The sequence below is a fragment of the Cricetulus griseus genome, chromosome 2 (genome assembly GCF_003668045.3).
Source record: "Cricetulus griseus strain 17A/GY chromosome 2, alternate assembly CriGri-PICRH-1.0, whole genome shotgun sequence".
In the NCBI taxonomy this organism is placed as follows: domain Eukaryota; kingdom Metazoa; phylum Chordata; class Mammalia; order Rodentia; family Cricetidae; genus Cricetulus; species Cricetulus griseus.
Genome location: NC_048595.1, coordinates 204,298,385 through 204,312,627, shown reverse-complemented (window position 1 = coordinate 204,312,627; position 14,243 = coordinate 204,298,385). Strand labels below are relative to the sequence as shown.

Below are 14,243 nucleotides of genomic sequence, written 5' to 3'. Positions count from 1 at the left end.
TATTTTTTGGTTTGTTTTTTCTTCCATTTCTTTAAGGGATTTTCTCATGTCTTCTTTGAGGTCCTCTATCACTTTCATGAAGATGTTTTTAAGGTCATTGTCTTCTGGTTCATCTGCATTGTGATATTCAGGTCTTGCTGGTGTATGGCTCCTAGTCTCCATTGGTGTCATATTGGGTTTTCTATTGCTGAATGTGTTTTTACATTGTCCTCTTCTCATCCTTTCTTCTGGTGGGTGTTGCAGGAGTCTCTTCCTCTCCTGGTGGGTGTGCGACCAAGGTTCCCTTCTGGTAGATGCAAATAGATCCAATACTCTGATGTCTGTCCTCTTCTCGTGGATGGAGGTGGCACTGTTATCATGGCCTCGGCAGTGTTCAGGTGTCTTGGATCTTGTTTCCGAGTTCGGATCTGGTGAGCAGACCCCTAGTGTCAGATGTCTCTGAGCAGGGCCTCTGAACCAGAACCAGAAACAGCCCCTGGCCTATCCAGGCCAGTGGATGGAGGCGGAACTGCCAGTGGGGCCTCAGGAGTGTCTGGCTGTGCCAGATCCGTCTGCGGAGTTCAGATCCTGTGAAGCAGATCCCTGGTGTCAGATATCTCTTTAATACAACTCTTAAATCCAAGATGGAAAAATATGCTTGGTAGAATTATCAACAGGTTAGATATGTCACAAACAAAAAAATGAAATGAATTTGCAAACATAACATTAAAAACTATTCCAGCTGCCACTTTACTTAATGAGCATAATTCGGAACTGTGTTCTAAATTTTTGTCCTCATACCCACAGATAAGTTTAGTCCCTGCCCTCACTAAAGAAACCTTTGCAACAGATGGAGGCTATTACACAAAACCACAGCCAATTAATAGGCAGAGCTGTGGAGCCTCGTCCCACTGGATACATCTACTGTTCAACTCCTGTACCCAAGGCTCGGGGATCATTTCAAAACGAGTGGAGAAATGGAAAAGCCAGAGGATCATGGAGTTTGTTGTGAGATTGTGTCTTCTATTAATGTCAGAAGCTACACCAGGAAGTTTCACTAACTTGACTGGTTAAACCACTAGCTGAACAAACATGCTAATGTGAACAGGGAAAGACCACCAGGCCTAAACCTCCACAAGAAACAATAGGATACTGAGGAATGCTGTGAGCAGAATTAGTCTTCCCTAGGGAAGAGCACAGCAGTTAGTTATCCATTACCCAATGTTCAGTCCTGAAAACTGACTTAAAGTAACATCACAGACTGTGCAGGTTGTATTTAAGAATGTATATGTATATTTACCTTATACTGACACATATAATGGCGATGAAGGAAGAGACCATGAATTTGGGAGAGAGCAAGGAAGGTCATATGGAAGGGTCTGCAGGGAGGAAAGGGAAGGAGGAAATGATGAAATCTTATATTATGATCTTAAAATAAAAAAATAATTCAAATCACTGTTCCAGGTAAAACATAGAGAAGGGTAAAAATGAACTTAATATTGATATTTGAACAATGTCTAGGGAACTCTTTTAAATATAAGTTAGATTCTATGCAGAATGATGGGAGCTAGAATTTTTTTTAAAAGATATTACTTATTTATTATGTATACAGTCTTCTGCCTGCAGGCCAGCAGAGGGCACCAGATCTCATAACAGATGGTTGTGAGCCACCATGTGGTTGCTGGGAATTGAACTCAGGACCTCTGGAAGAACAGTCAGTGTTCTTAACCTCTGAGCCATCTCTCCAGCCCCGGGAGCTAGAATTTAAAGAAATGTTACACGCAACTTTCTGAACTTGAGGAAACACATAAAGTGATGAAAGTCGTGAAATTCAAAAACCTTTACAAATTTCAACATGGGCTGGCAAGCTAAGGTGTTTGCTGCCAAGACTGACCACTTGAAGTTTGATCTCCAAGACCACATGCTAGAAGCAAAGAACCAGCTTCAAGAACCTGTCTTCTGATGACCACGTGCATGCTGTAATATGCTCATGTCCCACCCACATAAATAAGCAGAACAAAATATTCTTTATGTCAATGTGGGAAATGACACTAGGATCCTCATTTTGTTTTCTCAACACCAAAAATAAAGAAAATAGGGGTAAAAAAACTGAAATAGCGGAAAAACGAATATAAGGGGAAGTGTTATATTATTCACCAGAAGTGGTGCAGTAGATGAGAAAGTGACATCATCAATGTACTAAGGGAAAAAAGAGAAGTCTGACATCCTAAACTCAAGTCAATTGGAAAATGCTGGGAAAATAATGACTTTCTTATATGTGTGCAAACTGATGCAGTTCTCACTGGACCTGGAAGTACTAAAAATTTTATTGTGCACTACAAAAATAAAACTAATCAGTTTATGTCACATTTTACTTCCCAGTGTATTGATTAAAACCTGATGCTGCTATTTCCTAACAGAACAGGGTGAGTTGAGCTCCTGAAGTGCTTGAACACAGAGCCACACAGGTATGGCTATGGACACGTGATATCTATTCCCATAAAAATAGATACGTTCTGCCCCAGCTCAGGTAGTACTATCACATTATTTAATAAACATTTATGAAGTCTAAACCTGCTAGACCCTAAGCATGGGAGACTACCAAGAGTGATGGTATTTCTGTCTACTCGTTGGTGCTATTGAGCTTCACTCAACCTATAATTCTGACTATCCTGTCCATTCATACACTATTTTTACAAAGAAATTATTGAAAAACCTACTCCATCCCCATGTTTGTATGGATACAAAGGTCAGTGACAAATTTGTTCTCAGGGAATCTTCTTTTGCATTGACAAGCACACGCTTAACTATTACTAGCACTCAGACATTAGACTAGAAATGTGAGTGAAATAATGTGGAAGGCAGAAGAAATTATTCATTCTGCTGTGGCATGCAGGGAGTTCTCGCAGAAAAGGTGCTGACTACGTGGCTTGTACAGGATGATAGTACTGTTGACACATTGACAGACATTTCTGGTTTTCAAAAGTTTATTAGTGTTATTTATCATCATCATCCTTATTGGGATAGAGAGATGGCTCAATGACTTAGGGCACTGGCTGCTCTTCTAGAAAACTTGGCTTCAATTCTTAGCACCCACGCGGTAGTTAACAACAACCTGTAACCTCAAGTTTCAGGGCACCAGACATTCATTTGATGCAGGGACATCTGTGCGCACACACAAAGCAGTCATACACGTTAAAAATAATAAAATGATTAAAGACTTTTATTTCCATTCATTTATGTGTGTGAAAGAGCACACACTCCTGCATGCGCATTCAAGTGGCCACAGAAACCAGAAGGTATCAAATTCCCTGGAGCTGGGGTTACAGGTGGTAATGAGCTGCTGTGAGTGCTGGGAACTGAACTCCAGACCTTTGCAAGAATAACAAGTCCTCTTAAATGCTGAGCCATCTCTTGTGTCCTCAGACTGTCATTTTGAAATAATTTTGCTCTGCATGTATAGTTTCTGGTTAAGGACTTGAAATGGGACCCAATGGGAATGGTAATTTTCTCTGTTCTATAATACCTGTGGTTTCATCTGAGACTACATATTTGGAAGACTGATGTCTGGAAAGATGAAATCAATCACCTAAATTAATTCCACTCACGTTTCTGGCATTACCATGTCTGTTACATGATACTTCATGTGTTAGTCAAATAGAAAACCTAAACTTGACTGATCCGTGTTACCTGCTGAGTATCCCTCTTACTGCTTGATGGCTTTAGTGTCACCCAGTTCTTAACACTGTAATTCAGGGTTACAAAAGTAGGTACCACAGAAAGTAGAGACTTGTTGACTGTTAGGATCTAACCTTGGAAATCACTGTCTCATCCTCTGCATTCCATTAGTTCTGAACAACTTAAAATTCTGCCAAATTTAATGGAAAAGAAAGGTAGAACCCAAGTCTTTCTGAAAGAATGTCAAATTCTGGAGGAGTGTGTGAGATGAGTAACATTGTGTATGTGTAAGATGTGTGCACATATAAGTGTGTATGTATGTCTTTGTGTATGTGTCTGATGTATGCATGTGTGTATATGGGTGTTATGCACAGTGCGTGTATATGTTTGTATGATTTGTGCATGTATATGTCTGCATGTGTGTGTATGATATGTGAATGTACATATATGTACATATGATGTGTGTGTGTGTGTGTGCTCACACACACACGTGCAGGTTCCTGTGTGTAAGTGTGGTGTGGCTATCAGAGAACAACCACAGGTGTGGGGTCTCTCCTTCCACCTTGTTCAGGCAAGGTCTCTTGTGGTTGCATCTCTGTATATGCCAGACCACCACTGTGAGGCCACCACTGCATACACCAGGCATGGCAGATACAGCTCCTGGGGGCACACACGAAGGTCCCCACACTTGCACAGAACAAGCTTTACCCGTATACCCTCTCAGCCCAATTTCCAGAACCATTACATTTTCTGGGAACTGCATAGGAACATATATAACATGACATAGGAACAATCACACTCTATGGCTTGTGCATGTTAACAATTGTCTCAGAAAAAAAGATGCAGACACAAATTAGGTGTTCATTTTAAAGAACATAGCCTTTTTATTCTGGAGAAATTAGGCTTCAGTTTGTAGGTGTGAGATTTCAGTTTGAAGTTTGTTTTTTGTTTTCAGCTCAGGCCTTGCTTTCAGTTACTCTGTAATTTAGAAATATAGATACCTGGCTTTAGCAGGGAGGCTATATGGCAGTGTAGCAGTGCCAGTAAAGAACATGAAGGTTATTACTAAGCAATGATAATATAAACAAAATTAACAAATGAGTGAAATGATTATCTATGGGTCAAACTGCTCAAGCCTAGTAAGGAAAACAGTAGGATGAAGGATGAGTCTGAAATAGGTAAGATGGCAGCCATCCCAGACTTGGGATGTGGAAGGGACCAACACATACAATCAAATAGGCCCTGTCAGATGGCACTACATGTTCTGTTGGTCTGGTCATGGGAGATGCTTCTCCTCTGTGGACAGTTTTGACACCATATATAGAGGTCAAGATAAAGACCATGCAAGTGGCAGGTGTCCAAATCAGATATAAAACAAAATGGAGTACTCACTCCTATACCCTTCCTTAAATTTGGGTGTATTAATTCTAAGTTTTCTGAAGAACAGAAAAGAACCACTCCATGCAGTTTAATTTTCATCCCCAGTAGGAAAACTGAAGCCAGAACACTGTTTTTCTGTCTTTAATGACTAGTTCTTCTGTGTCCTGTTAGATTTCTAAAGAGACTCATACTTCCTCCTACCAACTCCTGAGACATTATCAATTAACTACACACAGCCCATCGAACACAGCAGAGATGTAATTAAACCAAATTGCCATGTAGTAGCTTTCATTACACAATGACACAGTTTTTGTTAGGACCTTAGAGAGAGTTTAATTACACGTCTAGACACCCCCTGAAGTCAGAGTAGCAGTGTTATCTTTGAATCTTCAAAGGGGAACTTGAGCTTTTGATGGCTGCATCTTTAGGAGATATGTGATAAGGTATATTTAGGGGATCTATCTGTTTCTTTTAAAATTCCACATTCTACTTCAATGCACACTTAATCTATGAATTGTTTGTATATCTGTGAATAAAAAGGGTTTGGGGGGGAAATGTACAAATTTCTACTTCTTCTCATATGTGATTTACCTTTCACTTGAAGCCAAATAGTTTTTTTCTCTCATGTATCCCAATGTCAGTTCCTCCTTTTCCTCCCCCCTTTCCTTGTGTGTATCCTTATGCATGCGCATGAATGTTTATGTCCTGTGTTTGAAGGTCAAAGGACAGTCTCAGAACATAGTCCCATCATTGACTTTGCTTGAGAGGTGTTGTGTTCATTTTACCTGCTTCAGGCTATCTGGCCCCATCTTGCCAGACGAGCAATGGGATTATAGATGTACCACTGTACCAAGAGGTGCGTGACTTCTGAGGATCCTAACTCAGTTCCTCACACTTGTGTAGCACATTCTACCAACCTATTGTGCCACTCCCCAGCCTCACTGTTTTTGGCATATAAAGCATGAACTCTTGTGTCAGACACCATCTTTAATAACATTACTTTACCTTTTAGCAGAGGCCACCAGTCTTGAGACTGGGGTGTTTTCTCTCATCCCCAGCTCAGATCACAAGATTGTACGGACATCTCCTTTGTGCCTACTCTGGATATTGTCTTTCTCATGCTAATGCTTGCTGCCTGTTTCTTTGTTACTGCAGACCATTTTTGTGTCTTGTCCCACACTATGCATTATTTTTAATATATCTAATTACCTAAACATTTCTATAACCTCTAACCTAAAATCCCCTCTTTTCTCAAACCTGACATCATGCAGTAAAAATGAGAGAATAAATTGATCACATGTATCCTTTTCAAACATCCTCAACGTCCCCTAGGGAAGCTGCCTCCCAGCATGTACTTGCTCTAATCCTACGTGCAAATGAGTTTTATATGCTGTTCATTTGTTGATGATATGTATGCTACTTCATTTTTCTTTATAAGCTTATATTTATTTATAGGCTTATATTCTGTCAACATAAAATTTACCTCTTTAAAACTGGGCCTGTTTACCATTGCTTTCTTGTATGATATTTAAAGTGATAAGGATCCATTTAATGATTGCTGTCAAAAGCAATGTGTTTCATTAAAATTTTAACTAAGTGAGTGACTTTGGGTATTGATTTGAATTTAGGGGAAAATGGTGTAGATAAAACCAGTGTCATGGTACTGATTTTTAGGCATATGTTTACCAAAACGTTATGATATATGTGTTTGAACATATTGGAAACCCATATCCCTCCACTGTGGTAAACCAGGAGATTCATTCCATAGCCAGAGTGAGAATTAGAGTCTGGGTGTTCTTTATTGCCTCTTCTCTTGTTGACCACTCTAACCAGACACACCAGATTTCTCTAGCCAGCAGCAGCCAGCCCTCTCCTCTCGGCCAGCATCCCATTTCCAAGGAGACTAAATGACAGCTTCCTTGTGCTTTGTTGAAGAATAGTTTGAAGGAAAAAATCAGGATAATGGCATGAAGAAAGTGGACAATTTGGGAAACATTTTGGAAGTAAAATGGACAGAACTTAGTTATGAATTTCATCAAGGCAGATGAGAAATGAGGATCAGTCTCAGATCACTGCAGGCCTCCCTCACACTAGGAAGGCACTCTGCCACTCATGTGCACCCCAGCACTCAGAAGCCTTGCGTTAATCTGTATACTTGAAGCATAGTTTTCTTTGTGATATGTGTTTTAAAATCCTAATGTGTGTTGTTGAGCCATAAGGTTATGGTAGAGCTGAAAGCATCAGATAGAGCCATCAGAGCCATAAATAAAATTACACAACTGTTCCTTCATTATTTTCCTGTGCAGTACCTTCATGAAAATGGGATTGTCCATCGTGACCTCAAACCAGAGAATCTTCTCTATGCGACTCCAGCCCCAGATGCACCTCTCAAAATTGGTAAGAAAGTTTCCTAGTCTTTCAGGACTCATTTTTGCAGAGCAGAAGCCATTTGCTCTCTGGAATTTTATATTTTGTTTTGTCCAGTATTGCCTCAGTCCAGTTTCCTCGAATTCTTGGCATCGTTTGTTAGTTTGTGCCCTTTTCTGAACTGTTCATCTGATATCGTGTTCTAGAATTCCCTAGCCCATTGCTGGACACTCAAAGGAGCCCCAGTCCTGGTGCTGAGAAATGATGAGAACCTCAAATGATAACCTTGTGTTTTGTAAGTGAGTTTATAGTGAAAAGGTGACTTGTGTTTTGGCTCTTAGCTTTGAATTGACAAATTATTTGGAGCTTACTCTTACACAATGAAGAACTTTAATACAAAATACTTGGTACAAATTAGTGAATGTAGACTCTGAATCTCTTGTTTATATTAGCAAAGAAAACTCAAAGACCCCATCTCTAAATTGTTTTCTGCAGGATGCTGTTGCCAAATCAGTTAAAACTCCCTTTTATGTATGTGTGTTTGTAGAGGACATAGTTTTAAAAAGGGTCTGTGATTGGTCAAATAAATTAGAAAATGCCAAATGAAATAATATTTTAAGTTATGCATTGCCTTATAGTACCTTAAAATGCTAATGTGTAGACCAACGTATCATGAGTGATTCTACAAGACTTTCTCAAACTGTTGACTCTAGAAATCCACCCCATATTACATCCAGAAAAATGATAAAGATGAACTTTGGGCAGTTCTCATCTACCCATTGAAATCAGTCCATTATGAGAAAATACATATTACGTCCCATGTACTTGATAAGGCAAATTTTGATTTCCAAAGGCACTTGTGATTTGTTAAGAGATGAAGTCTCCTTAGCAGATCTGTGTAAAAGCCACTGAAGGTTGTTGGGCTTCTCTAGGCTCTCCTTTGGAGTTAAGCTGATGTGTCTACTGCATTTGTGAGTGTTAACACCTCTGAAAGTTAAGTTGTTCTACCAGGGAGGAGTTCAGCCCACAGAGTATGAGAACCTAAAGAAACATTCTGAAAACCCCGCTGGGCAGCCAGCTCACTGTTAATCACTCCTGAAAGATGGTGGGCAGCAGGGAGTCTCCATTTCCTTTAACGTCACTTTCAAAGATTTGATCCTTGAAGAAATATCTTTGGATGGATGGATAGATACTAATTTGGGCAGGAAAGCCTTTCTTTCTGCAGGGCTGCCTGTTGTGTTCAGTGACATGATCAGGCACTTGGTGCAAATGTGGGTGCATCTTTGAAGTCTAAAATGGCATCGATCCACACCTCCCTCCCTTGGAGAATGACCTCAAGCAGCTTTCTGACTCTCGAAGGAGAGGTCACTCAGCAAAAGGTTACAATTGTAGCAACTTGGATAATATTTTACTTAGGTAATCTACAGAGGAATAAATAGAAAGAATTTGGGCTGCCCCAAAAGACTTTACTCATTATATGAGCATAAACTATTATCTGTTAAACATTGGGAACTGATGTTATTTATTTTCAAAAGGACAAGCTTTTGACATTTCTGTGTATTTCCATGGCATCTATGAAAATCTGTACTTTATTTTGCCAGTGAATTGAAGACTCTGAATTATATCACTAAGCCTGTATTCTCTGTCACATGACTCTCAGGAATTCTTATTATAAACATGACAGTTACAGTTCTTAAGAGAATTTCTTTACATGTCTTTAATGTTTTTGAGATTTTAGGAAAAAGCACGCATCATAAATTATTTGTAAATGTGTTTGTGAGTCGTGTTTTTCCAAGTTAAAGAAATAAATTACTATTTTTTTAGTTTCAGAAAAGTGACTTGTTTCCACCCACACCCTCCCACCATCAGATCAGAAGTAAACAAATGCATTAGTTTTGTTTTTGAAAAACAGAAATACTTGTAAAAGCTGAGAAAAATCTTGGCACACTAAATTCTTCTCTTGTGTTTCTAGCTGATTTTGGACTTTCTAAAATTGTGGAACACCAAGTGCTTATGAAGACAGTGTGTGGAACCCCAGGGTACTGCGGTATGCTCTTTAATGCTGACATTTTACCTTTATTGAAATCTATTTTTACCTAATGACCTGATTTTACTTTAACTCCCAATGTCTCTATTTATTTATGTTTAAATGTGGCCATTTAATGGCTTGGCCTTGGTCACAGCATGACTAAGGCATATATAAATGATACTTGGGTCACCTTTTGTCTTTCCTGTGGGACTTAGTAGTGTGGAATGTAGGACGTCTGTGTCAGAGTACCCGTTGGGTCACAGCTACTCTAGGAAAGGCAGCCAGTAGGGAACAAGGCAGGGGAACAGCAGGGTGTTTGCTTGCAGTTAAAGCCACTGGCCCTTACTGAATTTTTCTTTGCTTTCCTTAGGAGGGTGTGTAAAGATTGTGGATGCATTAATTTAGATTTTATACAAGACAATGAGAGTGAGGCAGCTGCTCATGTTACCAGAACTCACAGGCAAAATAGCCTGACTGTGAGTCTGGCCATTCAGCTATATCAAGAGAAAATGACATAAAATATATAAAATGGAAAAAATCGATTTATTTCCAGTCTTCTCCAAACCAAGAAAAACAATCCATCACAGTCTGTCTCTGCATTCCCCATAGCAGTTTTACAGCTTCTAGAATGTGCACCACAGAGCTAGGAAATAGGCATATGTAGATTCCAGCTATGGATTCCAACAGTCAGGCTAAGTGATGCCTTCCTCCTAACTGAGCTTGAAGAGAGATGCTGACCCTGACCTTAGTATGATATAATATTTTCTGTAGGGAACTGGAACTGAAAAAGACAATTATGAGAAAACCCCTATTTGAAGATATATGACACATTAATTTGGTTAACTATGGAACTGTCTAGCTGGGCTTCCTAAAAAAAGTCTTCCAGCCACCCTTGAAGTGGACAGTGCTAATGCTCCTCCCTCCTCTTGCCTCGTCACCCAGGATGAGTGGAAGGCACCTTGTGTAGAGTCCTCATTTCACAGACAGATATAAAGCTTTTGATTTATACTAACATGAGCCACTCTTTCATTTTTATAACTAAACTAAGTTAGCAATAACCTAACCAGAAATAAGACAGCTTGCAGACATTACCAAGTGTTCCTTAAATTGTTGGTCAACAAATACACAACAAATCAACTAAATTTTGACTCTAGGCAAAAAGAAATAAAACTTAAAGTCATCATTTGAAAGATGAGTCAAAATCTCATCCTGGCATCAGGTACACGTTTCACTCACCTCTTCAGCAAACACTTATTAATTTCCTACTGTATATGCAGACCCCTGCCTCACACAGGAACAATGTGTTCTGGACTCACTTTACTGGAGAGTATCACAGATCCTAGAGGAGACACTCATAGGCCCATAAGCCATAGTTCCTAAGGAAAGTTGTTCCCATATCATAGAGATATGTGCAAAAGCCACTATAGGAACACAAAGGAGGAAGTGTATGGAGTTATTGGACATTTTCTATGGCATCTGTATTTATATATAACTTTCTTTCTTAGAACTAAACAAAGAACTACATTGACTCATTCTAATACTTTTTAATACACACAGATGAGGTTGGAAAAAATATGGTATTCTTTGAAGCAAATTCTGATGTGCCCAGGATTTTAGTTCTGGATAACTCTGGAATTAATTTTTTAACATTCTAATTTTACCAAGGACCAGAAAGTTCAAGTATCTTTCCCCCAAATCCCATATTTCATTGCTAGTGGCTCAGGTAGAAGAATTCAGGTATTTCAAAACCAAAATGTATTGGATATCCCCTTTAAAATTCAATGCAGGTAAGTCAATGTATTATTTCTTTTATTATACAATGATTTGGTTTACATGATCTATTTTTCTTTGTTTTTGTTTTGAGATGAGGTTTTGTACTCTAGAGAGTAATCTGGCCTCCAGCTCACTGTGTAGTCCATGCTAGCCTCAAACTTGTGGTGAATCTCCAGTCTCAGCCTCACAGATATTCCAGTAATTACTGGACAATTAAAAGAAAAGTGAGAAAAGATAATAAAGATTTATTGTCACTTTTTTATTGTTTTATTCCAAAGTAAAACTCAGGAGTTAACTATTAGGGAAAAAACCTGAGAGACTAGAGAAGCAATCACCTACTTTCTTCTCCACCTTCCCCAATCAAAAAGGCCCACACATCTCTCCTCACCCCTCCTTATTACTCCTGTGTGTCTCTCTAGCTTCCTTTGAGTGTTCTGAAAAACTCTATGGCCCATTTTTGCCAGCTTAGTGTGACCTCTGCTCTTCGAACCAAGGTCTGACTCCATTGGCATTTTGCGGCAGCAACAGAAGCAAATCTCCCACAACATTTCCCCCTCTTTGTCTAAATAAAAAGGAAGGGTTTTAACTCTAACACTGTAAAACTGTGTACAATAAAAACAAGTTATCAGGTATTGTCTAAATAAAAAGGAAAGGTATTAACCTTCACAAATGAAGCTACATACAATAAGAACAATTTTCAAGTAAGAATTACATTCACAATGTCCAGTCCATTTATAATTTGCAAATCCAGAGAAAATATTCCATTGTTTATCTTCTCCTGATGAGTCCAAAGTTTTGTGTCTAACTTACTTTCTGTCATAAGTAAGGAAAACTGTAACTGTGACTATCTAGTCTTTATCCCCATCAGAGACCTGAGAGGGATATAATATAACCTGAGTAAACATGAAGTAAAAAGCAAACAACTTCCAAACTGTAGAAATGACAGAGACATTTCTGAACATTCATCCCAAGTTTCCTCCACAAAAATGGGGCATCTGTCTTTGGTTACAGGCCTAGATTATATGACAGAATTTTTTGTCAAGCAAGTGTTGAAGGAATGTCCCACCTTGTCTTGGCAAAATTCGGCAGTTGCTGTCTTTTTGTGTCCTGCTTATTCAGTTTGGACGGCATACTGTCAGCAGTCAAGGCAAGGGCAGTTTCTTGACCAAATGGCTAGCTTTGCTACATTGAAATCAAATGGAGATTCTTCAATGCTCATCATCTTTTTTTAAAGTAAATTGTTGCTGTCAGGAGCAGTCACTGTCCTGAAAAGCCTTATGTTATTAAAATGTTATTAAAACATTTTAAAGCCATACTCTGTAGGTTTTGAAGTGTTTGAAGATCTTCTACCTATTTAAAATATGTCTCTGTTTGACTTTGAAAACATACCTAACATGACTATCAGTTTGATTGTTATAAATGACTAACTACTAACTGTACTTCTTTATTATCCTAAATAGTTTTCAAGGACCAAAACTTTATTTTACATTTTTAAATGAGCTGATAGGTATAATACCTTAAATAAGAAATAGAGACATATAATACAGTATAACAAAAATAACCTTAAATGTGTATCAATATACAAAAATATGTTAAGAAGAGTAGAAACATATATACAGTATAACAAAAACAACCTTAAAATTTTATTAATATTAAAATATCTTAAACAAGAGTAGAAACATATACACTATAACAAAAATAACCTTAAATTTTATCAATATAAAAAAATCCATACCAATGTAAAATATTTGAGACTAGTAATTACCTTTTAGTTTAAAAGTAGATTCAATAATATGCCTTTTTATTCTATTTTTCTTATATTTCCTCTTTTTCTTTTCAGAATGAAATCCCTGAATCTAATCTCCTTTTCTAATTTGTTTCCTTGACCAACAACAACATGTAACCAACCACTCTAAATGATGACAAACCTCTACCGAATGACCAAAAACTATCCACCCCACCTCTTGGTGGGTGTCATGTGGGTGTCATGTTCTTAAAATTACTTCCTGATGTCTGATGGTGATAGAATCTCTAGGGGACCCGGAAAAAATTTTTTAAAAAGATGAAGTCCTGGGAGAGTTGTTGTTCAGATGTGGTATGATGGGAAAGTGTAGGGTTTATCTGAAGTTCTGGCTGGAGTAGTGCATGAGGCTGGGCCATCTTAACTAACCACCTTGAAATTGACCTGAGCAGTTTATAGTCCAAAGCTGATTTTTGGGTGGTGTTTGTCATCCTAGTGACATAACCACAATTCAGACAGAATCATCATTGTGGGGCCCCATCATCCTTCTGCAAATTTCAAAGGTCGCTATTAGAAATGATCATGATTCATTGGAGAAAACTTAAGCATTTTAAATGTCATATGCAGCGGATCTCTGAGAGGTTAAAGGACCACAATCTATTAAATACATCTGGGATACACAGGTTTAATTCCTAATTACCTGCTTAAGACTCATGCCTGAAATCATGTACAGGAAGCTTGATGAAGCCTAAATCTAGAATTAGTTAGTATACTATATGACCATTGATACCACAAAAAAAACTTTATATGTGTGTATTAATCTTTTAAATTTTGAAATAGTACTTACACATTTAAAAAGTTTTAAAGCGTCAAAATAAATCCAAGGAATTGTGAGATTCGTGACAATAGAATACTCTCTTAATTTTGGCTTTCTTCTGTCCTGTACCAGGTGGCTCTTCTGATACGAGACAGAGACTTTGGGTTTTCTTTCAACAAGCATGTGTAGGTTTAGGAGAGAGCCACCCTCCAACTCCAATGCCAGGATTAAATTTTAACTGAGTTGGGACTACAAAAAGACTACTTGCCTTATATGTTTATAGAAAACAGCACAAACAAATGTTTGAGATTTATGGATTTTTTCTGTTATAAATGTGTTATTCCATTAAGCCAATTTATTGTTTTTCTTAAGGCATTTTCTCTGGATGCTTTGTCCTTCTTCTTCAGATGTCTCATTTGTCCAGTGGTCTTCAGATTCCTTAGTTGATTTTATTTTCCTGGAAGACAAAATCAAAACCC

At 38.2% G+C, this 14,243-nt stretch overlaps 1 protein-coding gene across 1 annotated transcript in view; it reads left to right on the top strand.

Moving 5' to 3' along the window:
• The window catches only part of Camk4 (calcium/calmodulin dependent protein kinase IV), a 220,829-nt gene that overhangs the window by 180,265 nt on the left and 26,321 nt on the right, over positions 1-14,243 (top strand). Inside the window, exons 6-7 of the mRNA XM_027400689.2 lie at positions 7,344-7,434; positions 9,377-9,451. Of these exons, the coding sequence (XP_027256490.1) occupies positions 7,344-7,434; positions 9,377-9,451 (166 nt within the window). The remainder of the gene's footprint in view (positions 1-7,343; positions 7,435-9,376; positions 9,452-14,243) is intronic.